Below are 24,036 nucleotides of genomic sequence, written 5' to 3'. Positions count from 1 at the left end.
ATGTGGTCTAGGCTGTCTATGTAAAAGTCCCCAGTCCTTACAGAGTGCCTACTGCGTCCATGTTCCTAACTCCAGAAACTTTCTCTTAGATGGTGGCAGAGTGACCCAGCCAGATCTGTCCAACCTTCTTTATGAACAAGAAAAGAAACACCTCCTTCTCACTCCCAGTACACACTGATTAGTGCCATTTACACGGTGGGCTCTGACGGTGACCTCTACTCTCCTCTGCCTTCAACCCACTCTAACCTTGTGTAATCACCAGCCTCTGCTATTTAATTAGCGCTTTCAGGGACAGTCTGTTCTAATGCATCTGTGTTAACTCAAAGTTTTTACAGCCGTCTACTGGGGGAAAGGGACAAAGCTGGCAGCAATGGAAAGGAGGAGGTAGAGTGGCCCGGTAGCCTTTCCCTTTTACCACTGAAGCTTTCCTAATTAGAGAAGAAAACGCCTATGAGGGAAATCTGGGACAGTGCTCAGATCATTTCCTAAGATGAAGAGGTTGGCTGAATCAGTCAATAAATTAGCAATTATCTATAGGGCGTGTATTGTGTGTAATGATGAAACCCCCCGCCCCCCATGTTTCCAGGTTTTTGTAGCAGAGAGGCAATTCTTTCATACTGATCATAGACTGGCCACTGCTGATAGTCACAGCTGACCAAAAGTCCCTTGGAAAGTCTCTGTTATTCGTTTATAAGCTCTTAAATGTAAAAGAATCATCAGGGCATGTGGGCATAAATTTATGTGGAAAGATGACTTCCCAGCTGGGCATAGTGACTCATACCTATAAGCCTTAGGAGGCAGAGGCTGAGATAGGAGGGTTTCGGTGAGTTAAAGGCTTACTTGGGCTATATAGTGAGTTCCCAACCACCCCGGGCTACAGAGGGAGACCTTGTCTATAGATAGATAGATAGATAGATAGATAGATAGATAGATAGATAGATAGATAGATAGATAGATAGATAGAGATGCATACATACATACACAGAGAGATAGAGAGATAGGGAGATAGAGAGATAGATAGATAGGCCTTTTCTTTCCTTTGAACTTAGCACCCTTACAGTATATTCATTATGAGTTTTATAATAAGAAAAGTGCATTCATACTGCCAAAAGAATTACCTAGCTTTTCCACTACAACATGGTCAGACTTTACCAGCAGAGTCAATTGATCTTGTATGAAGTTCGCATGTGTGAGGTTCCCGTATATCTTCATTTGGATTCTGCTGATCAGTTCTGCTGGTTCCAAAGAGGAATTGGCTTTTATAATGACCCAACAGGCACAACTACAAACAAGGCAAAAATGAAACGCGACAGTCAGGTCACCAGAGTGCAAGTTGGTAGTCAAGAAATAGTAAATATTGTTTAGCCACTAAGTGATAGGCCTTGAGAAATGATGCAAGACAGTACAAGAAAGTATTCTAATAAATTGTCTTGCATCCATCCAAAAAGGACAACTCAAAACCTATTTTCAAAAGAACGGTGTACAACATTTATATTAGGTTGAAATTGCCTAGCCAGGAGATTTCTCTAGGAGTTTGTAATAATTAAGAGGGAAGGCAGAGTACTCAGGAGTTATTATTTCAGAGAAAACCTTTTATCGTTCTGGCCCTTCAATTTATCCATCATTACTGCAATAAGGCAAATAGGCACATGTCCAATTAGTCGATATGGAAGTGTTCTGCTGAAGGCTTAACCCTATAAAAGACTAATAAGGATGGTAATGATAGCTAACTTTTGAGGAGTTCTTGCTTCACATGTTTTGATTCATTTAATTTTCACAAAAACCTTCCAAGATAGTGATGTCATGATTCCCATTCTACAGATGAAAGAACTGAGGTTTAGGGAGATATCATTTCCTGCAAAATCTACCAAGCCTTTTTATTCACAAAAAGATAATAAAGAATAAAGCAGGCCTTGACCTCAATCTCTACAATAAGGTCTTTAAATATTTTAGGTTAATCTAGTATTCTACTGGGGAGAATATTTCAGACTCAAAACTTGCCTACATTTTTTTATTTCTATTTTTGTATATAGCTTTTGATGAACAAATTCACTGAGCTTCCTAACAATTGTTGGAAATTAAATGCCCTGGCCTTTAGGTCAAGTTTCGCTATATGGCAAATCAAAAGAATTCCTATCCTTTCCCTGACTTAGAAGTGGTGGATTAGACTCCATCACCCTATCACTTCCGATTGGAGCCCATCTCTTCTCTGAGTTCTCTATAAAGAGGACACCACTGTTCGAACCTCTCCTCCTCACTTGTAGTTGACTCTCAATCCAGCACCTTGGACATATCAACAATCTCTTCATGACCCTTCTTTCACTCTATGTCCTTCATGGTGTGTATCAAAAGACAAGCAATAGCCATTGTCCCAAGAGGATCTGGCCCATGAGTGTGTACTATCTGGAGTGTTTCCCATGGGGTTCTCATTGTTTTCTCAGTATGTCATTGACCTTACTGACCATGATAAACATTTTATTTCCCCAACCCCAAGTTATAGCTACTTTGAACCCCATTTCCTCTTCCATACAAAGAGGCAGCTAAGGCTATGCTATGACGGATGAAAACAACTTAGCCCCATGAATGTGGAAACCTAACTGGAGCATCTGTGAAATAGCTACCAGGTACTTTACTCTCCTTTTGACAATGCTGACCAAAAAAAAAAAAAAAGGCTGCACATTGCACACACAGAGTCAGAAGGAAGGCGAATCAGAACTGAATGTACCGGCTATGAATAAACATATCACTTGCCTGTATGGTACATGAAAAATTGTGGCCATTCCTTGCCCATTTTTCTGTTCCAACTGATAGGAAAAAAGATAATATAGTCACTAAAGTCTTAGAACAAACATCAAATTTAAACAGAGGGCTTATCATTAACAAGAAAATCAGAATTATTCTTTACATTCACACAACCAATGCCTTCTTCAAATATCCCTTAAGCAGAACACTAATGTGTTTAGCCTTCAAACCAAGCCTGAAGAGCAGACCGTACAAGGACTGTCACCCCACTTTCTCGATGAAACAGCTGACTCTCAGGAATGGTAATCATCTACTCAGCATCCCAGTCTGGATACTGACATGGTGCTGATGACAAACATAAAATGTTTTATCATCCTAAGCCGAGCTAGCACTTAACAGATACTACTTAGTTCTGTCCATCTAATAGATAAGGAAATGGAGGCACAGAGAGGTTGGTTCATTTGCCCCAGGTCCCACAGTCAGAATGTGAAGGAACTAGGAGCTTTGGCAGATTGCCACCTGAGAGCATTTACACATAGTATTTACAGAAATTTTAGTTATATTGTGTTAGCTGTGTGTTGCATTTTTTAAATTTTGACAGCTGTTTGTAGCAAGTATTTTAAAGGATGGCAGATGACTTAGAATGAACTATTGGATTTACTGTATTCTATATAGTCAAAATATTTATGTCATATTTAAATGCCTTAAAAGCTGTGTGATTTCTAACCACTTTGGAGTGTGCCACTGCACAGTTCTGAGGAACTGAAATAAGTACTGAAATTTGGGTCAAAAAAGATGAGAGCTTGTTTGCTGCACTCTAACGACAAATACAGAAAGGAGGGATTTAGATTTCTTAGTCAAATTGTGGACTTACAAACAATTGGATCGTGGGAGAGTGAGACTTTTCTGAGAGATGTCCACAATCAAGAAAATATGTTACCATTTATGATCCCTAAGTCTTTTCACACACTCTGCCCACAAAATCTTTTAATTGCTGCCACGTGGTCAGTTCAGAGCTACTTACTTATGGCTAATCATTTTCAGAATGGGTCACAAGTAGGTTCATTTAGAAAAATTACTTACAATATGTCTGTACATGGCCACCTCTTCTTCAGAAGTCTTTCTGTTAAAGCATCACAAAATCATAGGAAAATGAAATGTAGGACCAAACACATGGATTGCAAGATAAGGTTAACAACAGGTCTGAGGCAGCAGAATTCCAGTCGTGCTGGGGCTCCAAGGGGACCCTTGAAATGAGCTTGATCATTATTTGCACACTAAAGTAGTGGTAAGACTTTTACTCAGCAACAGTGCATTAAAAAGACATATGCAATGGTGGGAATTACTCAAATATATCTATGCAATCATTAAAATGAATATGCTAAGGTGGGAGTGGTAGTACAGGCATTTAATTACACTACCCCTGATAAGAGTAAGTAAATCTCTATGAGTCTGAGGCCAGCCTGAGTCTATATAGCAAGTTCCAGAACAGCCAGAGCTATACAACAAGACCCTGGCTCCAAAAAAAAAAAAAAGAGAACAACCTAGCTTTTATATTATGACATAGAAGATGTGCATGATTTATTATGAAACAAGAAAAGAAAGTTCTTAAGCAGTATACAGAGTTGGAACTCTTTTACTAAATACATTAAAAAGAGCTACATATTAGATGTCCACAAGTATTCTTCAAGGGGTGGGAAAATGTGGGTTTTATAGATTTTCAATATCCAAGTCATAGATTTCTATACATTATTTCTACATAGATTTTACAATGGTAACATCACTTTTACATTGAATAAAATCACCATGTGACTTTTAAAACAATATTGAAGACTCCAAATACCTCCTATTTGCTTTCAATTTTTTTGGGGGGGAGTGTTGAATTTGTGTGTCTAGTCAAAATTTTTATGTTGAAGCCTAATGAGGTGGTATTAGATGGTGAGTTCTTTGGGGGGTAATAGTTAATGAGGGTGGAGCCCCCGTGGACAGCATTTGTGAACTAGCAAACATTTTAAGTAAAGACAGAAGTGCTTCCTGTCTGTGCTCCCTAGCATGTGAAGACTCAAGAAGGTCCTTCCTCAGGACCCAACCACACTAAAGTGAGGAAAACAGCTTTTGTGGCTAAAACTTACCAGTCTGTGGTAAGTATTACTATTGAAGTCTACACTAAGGCAATCACCTATGATAACCTGCAGTTATAAATAAACCTTCATAAATCTATTTTATTTGAACACATAAGAGAAACCAAAGAGCCAACATATTGAAAGTAGGCAGTCACACGGAGGGACATGTGGCCTTTCTCATGTATGCTGTGGGATAATGTTCTTGTATACTGTAAAGATTTGTCACTAGAATTTGTTTAATAAAATGCTGATTGGCCAGTAGCCTGGAAGGAAGTACAGGTGGGGTGACCAAAATAGGAGAATTCTGGGAAGAGGAAAGGCAGTCAGTCGTCAGTCAGTCACAGAGGAAGCAAGATGAGAATGCCTTTCTGAGAAAAGGTACCAAGCCACATGGCTGGACATAGACAAGAATTATGAGTTAATTCAAGTTATAAGGGCTAGTTAATAATAAGCCTGAGCTAATAGGCCAAACAGTTTAATATTAATTAAGCCTCTTTGTGTTTATTTGGGACTGAATGGCTACAGAACTAGGCAGGACAGAAACTTCCATCGACACATGTGAGTGTATTTCCACTCTCCTAAAACTAGATTTGTTATACTGAGAATAGAACGTTGCAAAATGAATCTCTGATTTCCCTGTTTTTCTCTCTGAATTGTTTTGTTTTGTTTTATTTTGTTCTTCCATTGGTTTTACAACCTACAGAGAGACAAATGTGTTCTTCATTCCTAGATAACAACAAAGGAAACTCACAGGCCCAGGTGGTCCCTCAATTTCACTTCAACTCACAAAAGATGCCATTTACATACCTGCTTATGATTTGAATAGTCAAGTTAGCAAGAGAAAATTCGCTGTTTTGAAGCATATAATTCAGCTGTAAAATCAAAAATCATTAAAAAAAAAAAGGAGAAGATCAGTGTTTGTGTGGCCACTCTTCCATTTTAAGTCAAGGAAGTCACTTGGGACAATGTGAGCTGCAGTAATCATTTCAGTGAACCCAACGTTCCCAAACTTGCTCCAGATTTCATTTAACATTTGTACACACTGTTGGGAGCTAAGGGGCCCCCCAACCTATGCTCAAGTTGGAAACCCTAATCAGCAATCTGATCATATTCGTTTATAAAGCCATTAGGGAGCCCAAATCCAATAAAAACTGTTATCCTTATAAGAAAACAAAGAGAAAGCAGAGATGTATTGCACAAAAGAAACACCATTCGAAGGTACAGTAAAAAGGCCAAACTGAGAAATCTCACCTAAATGCAACCCTCCCAGCACTGTTGTCTTAAGCTTCTCTACCCAACCCTGACTACTTACTGCCCAGAACTGGGAGATTACAAATGGCTGTTCTGAAGCCATTCGGTTGGTGTATTTTTGTGAGACAGCCTGAACACTCTGAAACACTCACTGTTTCCAAGCACTTTAGAATTGGGTCATACACACTTGAACATGAGTGCTAATGGAGGCCAGGAAAACCAGTATGATCATTCACTGCTGGGCCTAAGGTGCACACTGGTGTTGTTACTTATCTGAAGACCATTTTAAGATAACCTTTAAAATGTAAAATGTTCATGATTTTTGATCCAATGATTAAAAACTTAAAAATTAATCCCATAAAAATATTTAAAGATCTCTAAAATGATTGAAGGAACATTTTTGGAACTGTTTAAAATAGAGAAAATATATAAGCAACCTAAATGCCTACCAACAGACATCTAGATTTGAAAGTGAAATGAAAACTTCTGTTACATACATATAGTAAAATCTTATGCATCTGCTAAACTGTATAAGCATAGCTATACCCACTACCACAAATATGCTCAGAGACACATAGAAAAGCACTATTGGTTTTATCACTGGTAAGATGTTTGCCTAGTCTGCAAGGATTTGGGTTTTCTCCCCAGAATTAAGAAGAAATCCACAGGTAACCAGCAAGGTAAAGAGTGGCATAATTAGTATACCAATTCTTTTTCTGTAACTGTATAGAAAAATCTTCTAAAATATATCTTAACTTATTCGGAGGAGCAGTAGAGGACAGGTGTCGTCTGTTTTAGGTGTTTTCATATGAACTTCAATTGCACAGTATGCATCAGTTTTATTATCAAAAAATGTAAGGACAAGTAAAATTTTCACTGTGCTGTAGACGAACAAAAAATAAAGTACAGAAAATAGAGCTACATAAACACTGTGCCATAGACTTGGTCGCCAGTGCTCTATTTCCCCTAACTAGAAAAATTTGTGTCTGTGGAGGAAAATGTACAGATCTCAACAAATGAAAATAACATCTCATAAAAGCTTTCAACACTGCTACTATGAAAGGGATTGCATACATCTTCAGAATGTTGCCTGCAGAGTAAATACATATGCAGTGAAAACAATCTGAACTGATTATCTGTGAAATGGATTATCAGTAGAAAAGGGAGGCTACTTTCAATCTACCTGGCCTTGGTCATATGTATTCAATAAGTACCATAAATATTTAAAAGAGCATTTTACCCAATCTTTTGTAAAGTCATGTATAGCAGTGGTAAGAAGGACTCTTGGCTCTTCATCAAACACAGAGAAGGTAATTTTGATATTGTAGAAGGAAACTGTAATAAAAAATAAACAGATTGATTTTAGCTATTTACATGAAGAAATCTGATTTCTCAAAATTTGAGAAGTGCTCTCCATTGTATAGCAAACAAAACGACAATTTATTTTCATTCCTAAATTTTGCTTAGTTTAACACCAAGAATTGGCATTTGAGGTTGCATAACTAAGAACAAAATATGCAAGGTACTACCATCCCATCTTTGCTTTGATGATGTGGCCATTCCCATGGGTCTCTATGAAGTTTCTATACAGACTTGCTGCAAATCCCCTAAAAATCCATACTTTTATTGGCCAACTGATTTCTAGCTCATTCAACAGACACGCTACATGCTGTGTCTTAAGATTATTTGTCCTAAGAAAATAATTATTTTCTCCCCACTGCTTTCCTTCCTACTTCAGAGTTTTCTTTCTTTATGTTCCTCCTGATCTTATCTTTTTATATCTTTATTTTAGAATCTTAAAAGTTATTGGCCCAAGCCAAGGAAATGGCTCAGCAAATAAAAGCACTTGCCACCTAGCTTTGATGACCTATTGACCTGAGTTTGATTCTCAGGACCCAGATGGTGGAAAGAGAGAACTGGCTTCCATAGGTTGTCCAATTTCCTCCGCAAGTACACAGTGATACACATGCCCCCACATGCATACAGAAAATAAACAAATAGGGGGTAGAGAAATGAATCGGCAGTTAAGGGCGTTTGCTGCTTCTGCAGAGGACCTGTGTTTAGTTCCCAGACCCACATGGTGACTCGCAACCACCTGTAACTCTATTTCCAGGGGACTCAACACCTTTTTCTGGTCTCTTTGGGCACCAGGCATACATGCAAGCAAAATACCCCTACATATAAAATAATATAAAAATAATAAAAATGAAATAAATTAAGCAAATGGTTTAAAAGATGCAGAACTGTTAATATTTGAACAAAATGAAAGTCAAATACTCCCTAAGCATTTCTAGTCAGCTAAATGTAAGGATTAGAGAGGGTTCAGACCTACACAGGAGGAATTCAAGAGCCAAGACACAACGATACAATTTTGGGTTTTGTGTGTATGTGTTGGTTTGGTTTTTGTTGTTGTTTACGGTGATGATGGTGGTGGTGGTGGTGTGTGTGTGTGTGCACACGCATGTGTGTGTGTGTGTGTGTGTGTGTGTAATTTCTGTTGTGTGGAAAACATCATCAAACCTAAAGGTATATGATCATTTTTCATTTATTTATTTGTTATATGCATTGGTGTTTTGCCTACATGTATGTCTGTGCACCATGTTCATGCCTGGTGCCTCAGGATGCCAGAAGAATGTATCAGATCTCCTGGAATGACAGTTGCAGAGGGTTTTGAGTCTCCATGTGGATGCTGGGAATTGAACCAGGGTCCTCTGGAAGAGCAGACAGTACTCTTAATAACTGAGCCATCTCTCCATCCCTCCCACCCCCAGTATAATGCTTTTACAGGGTAAAGATGATGTTCCTAGTCTATATTCATATGGGCAGAGTCACACTCAGGACATCAAGAACAAGACAACTGTACAGAATGCTTCAAAATGCCATACTTTGTGAAAAGACCCACTTGTAATATATTTAAGTAGAGACAAGAAAGACAGCTGGAGAGTTCTGTGCCTAGAAAAGGCAATTGTGTGCCAAAGATGTTAAGGGGAAAAGAAACACATACATCCTTCTCTCTCATTTTCTGCCTTCAGAAAACTCGGAGAACAAATGGCCCATTCATTGTTCATGTACTCCGTTAAGGATATGTGAACAAAGTACTTGTAAAGATATACGAATAAAATACCTGTAGACACTGTAGCAATTGGCGAAGTAGATGCTTGTGTAAACAGAAAGGAAAACGTGGAGTCTACCCAAGTTGACTTAAAAGATGAAGAGATTAATGAAGACCCAGTCGCTGTAGAAGGGTGTGTCATCTCAGCAGACATCAGTGGAAATGAGGGCCCTATAGCTGTGGATGTAGTAGATAGGTCGTGACTGCTTACAGAAGGTGATATACTCTTTCTGCTAAAGGACGTGAATTCAGACACAGTCCTGGAGTTATGAGCCACAGTAGTCCTGGGGGATGATTTAAGGGATGTAGACGTGTGTGGACTTTCACCTTTGGCTTTTGTAGATATGAGCGGAGAAGTCAGAGAGTCAGCAGCGATGACACCTAGTGTAGCTGGAGGAGTGCTTTGGGTGGGAGTGGCGCTTCCATCAGAAAAGGATACTGTTGGAAAGTTAGGGGATGCTGCTATTGTGTCTGAAACTGAAAACATCGATTCTGCCATTTCTCCTGCAGGTGAAGTTAGAAGATGCGAAGGATTAGATACAGATGCCAGAGAGGCTGAAGGGAGACTAGATAAAGTTTTAGACGGTGAGGTAGCTCCGGAAATGACAGCCAACGTGGTAGGGAGAACTGTGGAAGATATTGATAAGGAAGTATTCTCAGAAAACCCAAAAGTAGGAAGGCTTTCTGATGTGAAAATCGATGGCATTGTCTCACTATCTCTAGAAACCAGACCAATCTGCGATGTTGATGAAGTCCCAAGAGTAAAGCGAGGGCTTTCTGTTCCCACTCTGTCTGGTGTCGTTACACTAGTTGTGAAAACTGGAAGCGGAGCATCTTCTTCACCTCCGGCCGTGTTTCTGGAGGCTGTAGGTAGTGACTGGGCAATACCCGGTGTGATTCTTGTTCCCCATGCTGGGACCTCACCCATTTGAGATGTAAGGGGAAACTTGGCCTCAGTGCTATGAGGTGAGTAAAGAAACGATGCCAAAGAAGGTGGAGTTCCAGGGGGTTGGGTCTGTGAAGGGTATAAAGCGGGAGTAACCACACATCCATTGCTACTTGTTAGTTCACTGGTTAGCAAAATATTCTCTGACGAGGAAGTCATCTTTCCTGTATCGCGGGAAAGGTATATCTGTGTGGACTTTACACCTTCTGTAGGTGTAGGGGTGCCTTTAAAGTTAGTCAAAGATGGGGAAACCTGAATATTCAAGGAAGTATAAAAACTATCTGAAGGTGTAGCTGAAAGTCCACTTCCAGGGATGGGAGTTGCAGAATAGGTATTAATGAGCTCTGTCTCTCCACCACTGCTCTCAGGAGATGGGGAACTGTTGGTAATCCCAGGCAACATGTCCAGAGTAGTAGCCTCATTTTCTTGTGATGGTTGCTGGGTTGTTGAAAGTAACGAAGAAAACATGGTCTTTAGGGTGAAGGAAATGGCTTCAGTATTCCTAGAACTGAGCGGAGAGGAGGAGGTGGCACCTATAACTGAAGTCACTGTCCCAGCCACCATAACGGTTGGAATAGTTTTCGTAGATGAAAAATCTAGCTCTGTTGGAGAGGAAACAGGTGCAGTTGTATTCTTGAATGGCACCTCTACCTCTGCTGAATTAGTGAAAGTAGGGGAAACAACTATGCTTTGTGAAGGAGGTCCAGCATATGATACTGGTGTGGTACCCAATGTCAGTGCATGAGTGGTTTTTGTAGGCTTAGGGGAAGGTGAAGACAATGAAGAAGAGAATGCCCAAAGGCTTGTGGGACTGTTAGAAGAAAGCACTGTAGTTGAGAAAACAGAGTTATTAACTGGCATTGATGACTTCTCCGACATCAGTCCTGAAGTACCTATAGAGACACTTTTCAAATGGCCTGAGTTTGTTGTTCGGGAAGACTTAGTCATTAGTAGTGTAGGGGTGTCAGAAACCTTTTTAGGGGTGAAGGTAGTAATGCTGAGTGGCAACGAAGACACCTGGTGAATAGGAGTGGACATTCCCGTAGAGGTCTCTCCAGGAAAGTTTATAGGTTTATTTGGAGCAGAAAAGACGGTGGTGCTCCCATCAGGAGTGATCATTGTAAAATTGGTGTCAAGTGGTCCAGGTGTGAGAGGAGAGAAGGATTGAGGGAGAGTCTGTGCGCTTTCAGACGTGGAAGAAGCAATCCATGTTGACTCGGGTTGTGTTTTTGGTGAAAGGAGGTGTGAAAGAACTGTGTTGATGAGCACAGGATGGAATGTTCTAGGTGTCCTGGAAGTTGTAGTGTCTATGGATGAAGTAGCCTGGTGACTTGTGTCTGAATGAGTCACAGCAGAGGGACTCTCTATCTTTTCCACAGTCCTGGGAGGATATTCCAAAAGGGCACTTGTCCTTTCTTTATCAGGAGACAAAGACTTGGTTATTGTCTGAATTTGTGAAGAGAGTGTTGTTTCCTCAAGACTAGTCGACCCTTCTGAAACATGAAGACCTACTATGGTACTTGAGGTCAATGTTTCTGTGGTCTGTGTGCTCCCAGAAGAAGATGTGGTGAAATTCAGAGAAGTTGGATTCCCAGGTGGAATCTCGGAAGGCAAATGTGTTTGGTGGCTGGAGATTTCTGTGGTCTCAGAAAATTCTGTGTCTGACATTTCCCAGGGGAAGGTGCCCTGGGAGTCCGAAATAAAGGAAGTCTTGGATGGAGAAATTTCTGCCACCCTTGTAGTTCTGGGAATTTGCCCCATGGAGGTTTTGGTCTGTTCTTTCTCAGAAGATAACATAGAGGTTGCAGCCGCCAACTGGGTGGAGACGGGTATGTTTACAATATATGCGGTAGATTTGGTTTCTGCTGAGGTAGTAAGCTTATCGACAAAGGTGCCGAGGGACATGGTCTCACCACCAGTAGATGTCTCTGCAGGTCTAGAAGCCATACCAACATCTCCGCTGCTACTTAAAGTATAGGGAGAGCTAAAAACATGTGTGGAATCCTCAACTTGAGATCCAGATGGTGTTGCTACCGATGTAGATGTGGTAGAGTTAGCGTAAGTAGAGGAAACAAGAGTACTGTTCTTAAGGGGAGGTCTTGAGCAGACAAGAGTGTGTACGGATGGACTTACTGAGTCAGCTGAGATAGGTGGGAGGGTGGTTATAGCCTTAGTTATCACAGGAGTGGGAGGTCTCAGTGAGGAAGCTGCCACGGGTGCTGTTGTGGAAGGGACAGTTGTGACTCCTGATGTCCTAAGAAATGAGTCACTGTGGGTAGGCAAGATATCACTGGCTCTAGAAGCTGTTGGGCTCACTGGTGGCACCGCTGCTGTGGTCATTGTCCCTGTTGGCGGAGGAGGGCCAACTGAGAGTGTAGATGTTGTGACATCCCCGGCCAAAGTAGAAGGTTGAGGCAGGGTAACCTTGGTCTCAAAGAAAAACACCATAGTGGTGGCAGGAGAGATGACAGCAGAGACATTAACTGGCAGTGAGAACTTGTAGGTAGTAGGTTGAGGGATTTCTGAGGAATGAGTAGCTGTAGCCTGTGGAGGCGAGATAGAAGCAGAGAAAGAAACAGCTGTCTTCTGCAAAGAAGTAGTGGAGAAAGTGGCTCCTATTATTCTTGTTGAAGAACCCAGAAGTTCAGGGAGTGAATGGGTGCTCAGAGAAATGGGCGATGAAGCTGAATTCCCCTCAGATGTCTCTGCAGTACTGTGTACTGTACAGGTATGGGTTGAGTTAAAGGGTTCTGGTGAACTCTTAGGTGTGCTTTGCATCAGTTTTGTTGAAAGCCAGCTCACTCCTATCCCAGTAGTTGCAGTTTGGTTATCCAATGCAGTAGTCAATTTGTCTATATCTGGAGAGGGGGAAGCAGTGACGGAAGCTGTCACCATTTGCGCTGATTCATCTGTTGCTTCCAGCATTGCTGCAAATGGAGAAACCTCAGCTACTGCTGCTATAGTTGATTTTACTTTAGGATGATGGGAAGTGGTTTCTTTTGCCACAGTGGTATGGAATCTCTGTGTTGTCCCAGACATTGGTGGAGGGACCATAGTATCACCCAATGTGCTCATACCATTTGTATATAGCTGTGCTGTCTCAGAAGTGCTCTTCTCAGTAGAAAAATTTGACTTACTGGAAGTGAGGGTAGATATAGCCACTGATGGAACAACTGTCTCCCTTGGTATTGAGGGAAGTTCATTTGCAGCTACTGTGGGCTTAGAGTTGCTTTGCCATAAGAAGGTGGTGCGTTTCGACTCAGGCTGACTAGTTATAAATGTGATTCCAGCAACACTGGAGAAATTACTAAGCCACTGGGATGTTGGTTTGGATAGAACTGTTGTATACATGGCAGTAGTAGCATCAGAGTTGGTGGTACCCTTGCTGTCTGTGGATGTTTCAAGTAGAGTGATAATAGTAGTCATGGATGAATTGTCTATATTAGCAATATTATCTTGGAATGATGATGTAAGATTTTCATTAGGCATGAATGTAGGTGGAGTGGTTGTATTTCTAGAGGTCAACAGTGTCTGATCTGGCTCTGGAGTCCAGGTGGTGAAGAATTGATAGTCAGTTTTCTCAGTTACAGATGTGAGACCTGATTCAGATGCATTATATGTAGAAGATGACTCAGTAGAAATCAAAGTGAGCATGGGCTCATCAGTGGTGGGCATATTCTGGGTGTGTACTAGCCCTTCTATGGTAGAGAATACTGAAGTAGCCAATGGGGGGACAAGTTTGGTTCTGGGAGTTAAGGCTAAATGTGTACTCTCAGTATCAACTGTCGGTACACCCTGAGTTCCAATGACTGGAGAGGATGTAGTGGAAGAAAAGGCCATAGGAGAGGTCTCTTTAGGCATAGGGGTAGATATAGCATCCTCCATTTTGGATGAAGAGACATCTTGGAAATTTCTAGATACTGACTCTGTTTTCGCTGTTCTTAGGGAAGGTGTGGTCTTCATAGGCAACACTGAATGGACTGGGAATGCCATTTCCACATTAGTTGTTGACAATGTAGATGTCACGTGATTTCCAGAAAAAACAGGATTCATGGGAGCAGCTGTGGAGGTGAGCAGAGACTCTGGAGGGAAGGTTGATGCAATTCCAATGTCAGTAGCAATAGCTGAAGTCTCTTCTAGTGTGGACCAAGGTGCGGTTCTGGAAGCTGGAGATACAAGAAATTCTTGCACAGATTTAGAGGTAGGGAGTGTAGCAACATCTGTGTGTTTGTGTTTGCACCAAAACGTTGTAGACATGGATGTTGACTCAGTCACCAAGAATAAAGTTGTCTTCCCAACAGCTGACTGGAATTTAGATGTTAAAGTTTCAGGTACAACGGAATTCTTGGTAATTCCAGATGTGTCAAAGAAATCAGCAGCTGTAGTTGGATGAAAGGTTTCAGTAGCCATGACCTCCACTATTTTTGTTGTCTTTGTTTTTCCTAAATGTGGGTATTGAGTTACTTTCATGGAGTCAGTAGCAGTAGGAATGGGTGTACTCTGGGTAGGCAGAGGGATGGCTGTTGAAGTAAACAAGCCATCTGAAAATGTAGCAGTCTGAGCCATAGATGTCTTTAAATCTTTTGATACACTCACCGTGGCTAGAGGTGAGGGTATTGTATTAGAATGTGATATAGCTGCATGATTGACTGTAGAGATAGGCATGCTTTCTGGTGACACTGTGGATAGATGTACAGTTTTCTGTGCGTTTAGCCCAGTAATTTGAGAAGGAGTTGTTAAGTCTATTTGCTGGGAAACAGTTGTACTTCTTTCTTGAATTGTCATATTTTCAGAAACAACTGAAAAATCAGAAAGCATGTGTTACTTTAGCTTCAGCCTTAGAAATTAGAGACAATTCTTTAAGAAAGAGCTCTATAATTTCTTTTCATTTTTAAAGAGAGGTAAGTGCCAGAAATAATCGTGTTATTTGATTACTTAATTTTTCTTAAGATGATTTTCTACTTTGTAAATCTCTATCTTTTCATAATACCCTGGATAAATAACTAGTGGGAAGACATTCATTACATAGTATCTGCATAAAAGATATGGGCACTCGTACAAAACTGTACACTGATTGAGGTGATTCACCTTTGCAAAGAGACCTATCGAAGCTCATGGAAGAAGAAATCAATAGCCTGATTAGTTCACATCCATTACTGAAACTCAATTGCGGAGTTAAAAATCTTCCCCAAAACTTCAGCTTTGGATTCAGTCAGATGTAGTTTTAGATTCAGGCTTTATAACTTGCTTTATGGCCTTAGTCTACTTCTCTGTGCTTCGGCACCTTTGTCTGTGATATGAGAATTATAATCCTACCTTATAAAACTTACCTGACACTTGTGAGTTAATGTGTGTAAACCACCATGCTTACTGTCTGGTGCATAGAAGTAATAAAAGAAAAGTTTCTTTGATTTTTGAGTTGATTAAACCTCTTCTTCCTTTTTCCCCACAAGGCAGGGTCTTGCTATGGAGACTAGATTCTTCTCAATTCCTCACCCTTCTGGTTCAAGGAATTACTGGCTCACAGTTTGTAGTAGTGAGAGCGGCGGGCCGCTTCACACCACCCGGCTCCTGCACTGCTAGCTTTACCCAAAATAATTACACAGAAACTGTATTCTTTTAAACACTGTTTGTCCCATTAGCTCTAGCCTTTTAATGGCTAACTCTCACATCTTGATTAACCCATTTCTAATAATCTGTGTAGCACCACGAAGTAGTGGCTTACTGGAAAGGATCTTAACCTGCATCCATCTTGGAGAGGAGAGCTATAGTGTCTTCTTGACTTAGCTTTCTTTCTCCCAGAATTCTGTTCTGTCTACTCCGCCTACCTAATTTTCTGTCCTATCAAAGGCCAAGGCAGTTTCTTTATTAACCAATAGACAGATAACCCTTCTCCATCAACAGCTCTATGACCAGTTGCCTTGGTCAAATTTCTATCAGTCATTAGAACACTGAAGACTGGATCAAAAAGTCTTGAATCTTGACCATCTATGTTTGTGCATATGAATATACATTTGTAGATTATGCGTGACTGTATATGTTGTAAAAATCTGCATTATAGACATTATAAACACGTGTAATAGGAATTTCAAAGGCTGTGATAAAATAAAACAAAGTATAATACCTTCTAGCACCCTATCATAGTGTCTATTCGCCCCATATGACTGTGCAATCCTACTGTGAAGACCACAGGAGCACAGTTTATGCTTCCTTTCATGTCAGTTAAACTTCACAAGTATGGTGAATGCCATTAGAAGCCCCAGGAGGAGGAGAAAACTTTAGGCCATGTTTCCTTCCCTTAGAGAACTCAGACTCTTATTGGAAATTTCATATTATTGAGATATTTTGCTCAGTTGAGTTTTTGCTTGTTTTTTGTTTTTGATTTTTGTTTGCTTGGGGTGAGATGAGGTCTCACTATTTAGTTCAGCCCTAAAACTCACTATGTAGTGTAGGCTAGCCTAACTCAGGATCCTCCCATCGTAGCTTTACAAGCACTGGGAAGCTCAGGCACATGCTACCACGCTTGACTTAAAATGTTTTCTTTATTAAAAGAAAAGATAAAGTAGTATTTTAAACAAAACAGTAAAGTGATGTGATTTATAATAAAGCCAACAATGGAATATAATCAGCCTCAATATATCTTTAAAGCATAATAGAAAATTAGTGCAGCAAAACTGGCTTGAAGATGAAGAGATTCTAACTTAGAACAGTGACTCTCAACCCCTTTGAGGGGTCAAATAATCTCTCCACAGGAGTTGTATATCAGTTATCCTGCATACCACCTATTTACGTTAGGATTCATAACAGTAGCAAAATTACAGTTATGAAGTAGCAATGAAAATAACTATGGGTGGGGGTCATCACAACATGAAGTATGCCATTAAAGGGTCCCAGCATTAGGGAGACTAATAACCATTGTCTGAGAAGATGGCCACATTTGAGCAATGATGGGGCTTGAGGGGAGAAGACAAAGACATATGGAGGAAAATGTCAGCTCAGCTAGGAGTGAGAGGCAGTATGTATTAATGAAGCATTCAGATGAGACGGATCTGAAGGGAAGGCGACACGCTTTGCGTATGGAACACTTATTATTCCCAAGCCAAGTGCTGTGCCATATGTTATCCTGTTTAACCCACCAAACCACTTTTTGTGGAAAATATTGTAATTATCACCATTTCAAAGTTGAATAAATGGAGCTCCAGAAAGTTCACACAACTAGCTCAAGTTCAACTTGGAAGTTCAAGCTTCCTCATCTGTTCATGTCCTCTATACCTTCCCTTGAGCAGTCAAGCACGGACAGAGCCAGTGACAAGAGGATGCCTTTCTCCTCTGAAAAACTCATGATCGCCAACCTCAAATGAGCCTTCCACGCTGCCTCCCACCACTTCTCTCTGTTCAGTTTATGCTCCTATTCTACAATAACCCTTTCAAACATGCCCCATTGTCAAGCACCGCCTCCACATGTTTATCAGATAATCACGCCTCCTTCTTCAAAGGAAAAAGTAATTGAGATCATCAGACAGAAGTTCAACTGTAATTTAGATCCTGTCATCCGCTGTTTCACAGACTTTGCCTCGCTTTTCCCTAATGAGCCTTTCCCTCCTGGTTTAAAACTTATTCTCCTCTCTTACAATAAAGATGAAAATACCACATCCCTCTTGCCATAGCCCCCCTCCCATCACATCTAAAATTCATTGAAGTCACTTATGCCAGATTGCCTGGACCAAGCTTTGTCCCAACCCCTCTTCTCCTTTAACTCCATGGTACTTTCCCACCTAGGCTAGCAACTTACATTAAGAGGCAAATGATTCTCTCTCTAGGTCAGATCTCTATTCTGAGCTCCACATTTTTAAGAACCAATCAGTCACTTTGCATTATCTTTTGGCTAGTTCATTAATACCTCAGACTGAACACACCCTAACTTGAACACATTAGCTTCTCTCCATGTTGGGTCTTCTAGTATTCCTTCACTGAGTAGTCCATTCAGTTATGCCAACCCATCCTTCTCCAGGTGCCTCTTCCATAGTCTTCCTCCCTTGCTATAACAAACCTATCATCTTGTCCTAGAGATCAACTCACTAAATATCCCTTGACCCCATTAATTTCTTTCACTCTCCATTGCTTACCTCCCAACAGGTCCTACCCTCTTTTGGTTTGTTTTTCTATTACTTTTGAGATTATACTATAATTGTTTCTCCCTTCCCTTTATTCCTTCCCAACCTTCCAATAAAACCCCCCTTGCTCTCTTTCAAATTCATGTCCGCTTTTTCACTAATTGTTTATATATACATATATATGTCTGTGTGTATGTATGTACTATGTATGTATGTATGTGTATTCCTAAATATAATCTGCTCCATCTGTATAACATTACTTGTACATATGTTTTCTTTTTATTTTAAATTTTTTATTCATTTTACATATCAACCACAGTTCCCTCTCCCTCCCCTCCTTCTGCTCCTCCTACCTGATCTCCAACCCATTTCTTATCCAGTCCTCCAAAAGAGTAAGGCCTCCCCCATGGTGAGTCAACAAAGCCTGGCACATTTAGTTGAGGCAGGACCAAGGCCCTCTCCCTGCATCAAGGCTGAGCAAAGTATCCCACCATATGGAATGGGGTCCAAAAAGCCAGCTCACGCACCAGGGATGCATCCTCATCCCACTGCCAGGGGCCCCCTCAAACATTCCAGCATGCAGTATGTATGTTTTCAGGGATGACCACTTGTTGGGTAACCAATTGGTGTGCTCTTCCCAGGAGAGGACAGTTTCTCCCACTCTCAGCACTCCCCAGCTACCTGTAAAGTCTCTGCTAAGTATGCTTGGATGCCTTCCAATCCATCTCAGATGCAACAAATACGAACATTTGAAAATGTAAATCAGATTGAGTCTCACACAATTCTCTCTCTCTTTCTCTTTCTCTCTCTCTCTCTCTCTCTCTCTCTCTCTCTCTCTCTCTCTCACTGGCTAGTGTAAATTTGGGCTAGGTCTTACCCTTTTTATGAGTCTCCCCCCACACACCAACTCAGTGTTTAACGTTTAATTCTACCAGAAGAGCTTTGCGCGTGCTGATGCCACTAACTGCAGTTTCCCCCATAGTTCCTCATGTCAGTAGCACCTATCCTGCCTTCAGGCATCTACTCATGTATCACTCCTTCTGAGAAGCCTCCCTTCCCAAATGCCCATGACGAGCTCATCAAGAACTATTGCACTACCACATCCTTGTTCTTTAGAGCATTTACCACAGCTGTAGTTTTACATGTGGTAACATGCCTGCTTTCCTCAGTAAAACTTAGGGATATAAACATAGCTTTTAACTTCTTGCCATTTTAACTAAGTTGCTAGTGAGTGCCTAGCCCATGATAGATGTTCAGGACAAAAGTTTTGGCTTAGTGAATAAATTGAAAAGATGAGGTCAAAATAATATGAAGATCCCTACGCCTACAGCTACCGGAGAGGAATTGCTGGCATTGCATGGTAACAAAGGAGAGGAAGAGGCAAAGAAGACAGAAGACCCTCAGAGGTCACACATTTTGCTTTTGGGAAAAATCACAGAGGATGGATGAAGCTCACTGGAACAGGAAAATATCCTGCTAGACCTGGATATGTGTAACTTAAGGTGAGGACAGAACATCCGAGAGAAAATGGCACTCAGTAAAAGTCACAAGTGAGTCACAATCTTTCTTCAATTCAAATCTCTCAAAATAAAATTGCGCATATTTATCTTAGAGAAATTGGTATTTTGAATTTACCTGCCTGAGAAGCATATTATCTATGATGTAGAAATAATTATGGCAGTAGACAACTACTGGCTTATGACACAGCCTTGATTACAATTAATTCTCTTTGCATATACAGAAAATCTAAAGTCTGTATAGGATGCTTTTAAGATTTTGTGGCCATGTGAAAGGAAAAAGCTAACAGTCAGAAGTCTTCAATCAACTATATAGATGAGTTCTTTAAAGTGCATGAATGAATAAAGGAGGAAAATCAAAGCTGTATAAGAAGTCCATCTTGCTTTAAGGCAGTGAAAACATTGTTGTCCCTACCAGAGTTCCATTCTCTTAGGCCTTGCCAGGAGGCCATTTTGTTTCTTTAGTACACTTTTCATTTTAAGATTTCTGCTTTTAAATTTGACAGTGGCCATAAGTGAAAAGAGTGGCAGGATTTGGGTTTCTCGTTTTACGATGATTTCCTCTCGGCTAATTGGATTTGTGATCCTCTGCCTAAGACCTCACTTCTAACACACATGAGGAGAGTTTTACAATGATTTCCTCTCGGCTAATTGGATTTGTGATCCTCTGCCTAAGACCTCACTTCTAACCCACATGAGGAGAGTGGTCACACAGCTGGATTTGCTCTTGGACATGCTAACTACTGGTATTAATAGTCTACGACTCCTACTCCTTTAGTAGCTGAGCTGCAGTCAGGTTTTGGGGTTTTGTTTTTTGTATTTTGGGGGTAACCTTAAATATCACATACACACAAAAAGCCCGTCACCTGCTCAGATGCAGCATTCAGAACACTATTAGAGTAATCTGTAGTAATATGTAACAGGAAGCATTTTTTATTTTTATCAAGCAGAGGATAGCACTCTGAAATAATTTCATCAGAATGAGCTGAGCCACAGATATGACTAGTCTCGTTTTTTTTCCAGTAAGTCTATCAAAAAGGAAACTAAGATTTGGAAAAAGCTTTAGAAAAAGAAGGCCGCATGTGGCAGCCTGCCTTTAACAACAGTACTCCAGAGAGGCAGATGAACTCGGAGTTCAAGGCCAGTCTGGACTATAAAGTGAGTTCCAAGACAGTCGTGGCTACATAGAGACACCCTGTTTCAAAAACTAAAATTAAACCAAGATTTAAAAAAAAAGCAAATGAGTTGAACAAAATTGCAAGCAGGCCGACTTTTAAATACCGGAGATGGCTTAGGAAACAATGTATCTTGTGTTGATCCATGTTAACCTGAAGCTTGGGTTTGTATATTTCAGAAAATGTTCCATTGAATCTTTCAGATGCAAAGACTTCTTCTTTTATTTTTTCTATAAAATTATTATTACTAAAGATTCAAATCTTCATTCATTGAAAAATCACAGAAATATTGAGTTGTTTGTTTATTTTGGTATATAGGTTTTTTAATGTTCTTTGAGTATTCCAGATATTAACTCTGTCAAGTGTATAATAAAGATTTTCTCCCAATCTACAAGTTATCTTATCTTGACTGCTTCCTTTGCTTTTCAAAACCTTTTAATTTGTCAATTCTTAATCATATTTTCTGAGCTATTGGAGTCCTTCTCAGAGAGTTCTACCTTACACCTCTTATCTTGAAGCATCTTCACCAGGCTTTCCTTTAGCAACCAATAAGCACACAAGAACCTCTTTGGGAAAAAGCAAATTAAAACCACGGATTTTATCTCACCCAGTCTTAATTTCCATCATTAATAAGACAACTATCAATCAATGTTGGCAAGGGTATGGAGGAAAGGGAAGACTCACAGACTGTTGGTAAAAATACCCGCTGGCCCAGGCACTATGAAAATAAGTACGGAGCAATAGAAGTTCCTCAAAAAATTAAATATGTAACTACCATATAACCCAGCAATGCCATGCCTAGGTATATACCCGAAAGACTCTGAGTCAGCATACCACAGACATTCCTGCACATCCACATTTATCACAGCATTATTTGAAAAAGCAAACATCAGCTTGGGTGCCTGTCAAGTGATGAATGGATAAAGAAAATATCATATATATATTATTATATATTATATACATATATTATATATTATGTATATATATATATATATATATATATACATAATGGAGTTCTAGTCAGCCATAAAGAACAATTGTGTCCTTTGCTGATAAATAAATGCAACCAGAGGTCATCACATTAAGTAAAATAAGAAAGACAAATACCACATATTTTCTCTCAATTGTGGGTCCTAAAATTATTTATAGATACAAAAAATTACATACATATATACATATATAATAAAAGATGGAGAGAGATTGGGAGAAGGAAGGAGACTATAGGAAGAGAAACAGGAAGGAGGAACTTGCACCCCTAAATGCATGAACCCCAAATACTCCAAATGCAAGAGAAAGAGATGCAAAGACTACTCAATATAACCAAGGAAAAACAAACTTGATACTAAAAAGCTAAGTTCTGTAAATGCTGAACAGCAATCATCCAAATAGCGTCCAAGATACGCATCTCAATGGAAGGCATCCTACTGCTAAACTTAAACATTACAGTGAACTTGCTAGTCCAGGAATTGAAAACCAATGGGGATCTCAAATTACAGACATTCCCTGGAACAATATCCACCTTAAATTTGCTCATATCTCAGAAAGAAACCAATCTTTAAAACAGGAATCTGTTGTAAGAATGAGGGATTGATATAGCAGTCATTCTGGGGAGAAAACTTTGCATCAAAAGATTCAACGGGTGATTTTCTGAAATATACAAACGCAAGCTTCCGTGGTTGAAATAGAGCAATATAAGCCTCACTATTTCCCAGGCAGTCTCTGGCTTTCAAACGCTAAGTTTAGCAATCCATGACAACGAAGCAACAAACGTGTTCACGCTCATTAGTGTGCAATGGAAGCTGATTGTGAACATAAACTGCTTCAATAATTTCTTCATTGGGGCTCCTCATCCACATGCACTTTGGGTTTTAGCAAATTGAGCACTGCAGACTTCCTCCAGCCCCATCATTTTGGACAAGTTCAATTCGCTGCACTTCTGCTTCATCAGTCCCTTTTCTCCATGTGGTAAAGATTTTTTCTTATGGTCTCTAAATGCTATACTTATCTCCATTGAATATAATGACTGGCCTACTCAGAAATAAAATTTTGCAAGTGATTGAGGCAGCTACAATGCTAACCATGTCAGCTCTGTCATTTTGTTATATGCTATCTGTCCACACACACACACACACACACACACACACACACGCACGCACGCACGCACGCACATGCGCGCTTCTATTGCCTGAGAACTGGTGTTAAAAAAAAAAAAGCACATTTCTCAACAGAACAAGATGGCACAAACCTACTTTCTCCTGCAGCACCTCACCACTAAGTACAACTACAAGTCGGGGAAATGGCACAGAACAGTGGTTCTCAACCTGTGGGTCACGACTCCTTTAGGGTTAGAACAACCCTTTGCCAGAAGTCATATATCAGATATCCTGCCTATCAGGTATTTATATTACAATTCATAACAGTAACCAAATTGCAGTTATAAAGTAACAATGAAGATAATTTTATGGTTGGGGTCACCACATCATGAGGAACTGTCTTAAAGGGTCTCAGCATCAGGAAGGTTGAGATTTGCTGGTAAGGGAACATAAAACTATGACAGGAATTATAAAGAATCTTGGCCAAGACTCAAGAAAGTAAGCTGCATTAATGCTTACCACCCAGGCAAGTAGTTGGGCTTTTTTTCCCTTGGTGTTGTTAAAAACTCACTTTTATGATATTTTAAACAGATAATGCAGCCATGCGGTTCAAACAAATTTTTTAAATTGGCAATCAATTTGATCCCATCTGCTTTTCCATCTCCCAAGTCAGCTGACTCCCAGAAGAGCCTCTATTTTAATTCTTTTATTTAAAACCTTAAATTTTGTTTTTTTTATTATTAGAGTAGATGGTTTTCTCCTTTCTATTTTTGTTTTCTCTTTTCATAGCACAACTGAAAAGTGACTTTTAACCCCACTTCTCCCCCCCAAAAAAACTATTTCTTTTTTAGGAAAGGAGGGAAAGTCTCTTGCATGCAGCTAGAAAGCCCTGCCACGCAACAGATAAAAGAGCCCCTCGGCTTGTATCTGCCTGGTCATGTCATTCCAGGTACTATCAGAGAA

At 40.1% G+C, this 24,036-nt stretch overlaps 1 protein-coding gene across 1 annotated transcript in view; it reads right to left on the bottom strand.

Moving 5' to 3' along the window:
- The window catches only part of Adgrg4 (adhesion G protein-coupled receptor G4), a 90,436-nt gene that overhangs the window by 54,837 nt on the left and 11,563 nt on the right, over window positions 1-24,036 (bottom strand). Inside the window, exons 2-7 of the mRNA XM_075958281.1 lie at window positions 9,241-14,973; window positions 7,357-7,451; window positions 5,673-5,737; window positions 3,826-3,865; window positions 2,752-2,804; window positions 1,119-1,282 (exon numbers count right to left, since the gene is read on the bottom strand). Of these exons, the coding sequence (XP_075814396.1) occupies window positions 1,119-1,282; window positions 2,752-2,804; window positions 3,826-3,865; window positions 5,673-5,737; window positions 7,357-7,451; window positions 9,241-14,973 (6,150 nt within the window). The remainder of the gene's footprint in view (window positions 1-1,118; window positions 1,283-2,751; window positions 2,805-3,825; window positions 3,866-5,672; window positions 5,738-7,356; window positions 7,452-9,240; window positions 14,974-24,036) is intronic.

This window comes from Microtus pennsylvanicus, chromosome X (genome assembly GCF_037038515.1).
Source record: "Microtus pennsylvanicus isolate mMicPen1 chromosome X, mMicPen1.hap1, whole genome shotgun sequence".
Classification (NCBI taxonomy): domain Eukaryota; kingdom Metazoa; phylum Chordata; class Mammalia; order Rodentia; family Cricetidae; genus Microtus; species Microtus pennsylvanicus.
Note: the sequence above shows the minus strand (reverse complement) of the source record. Positions and strands in the feature narration are given on the sequence as shown.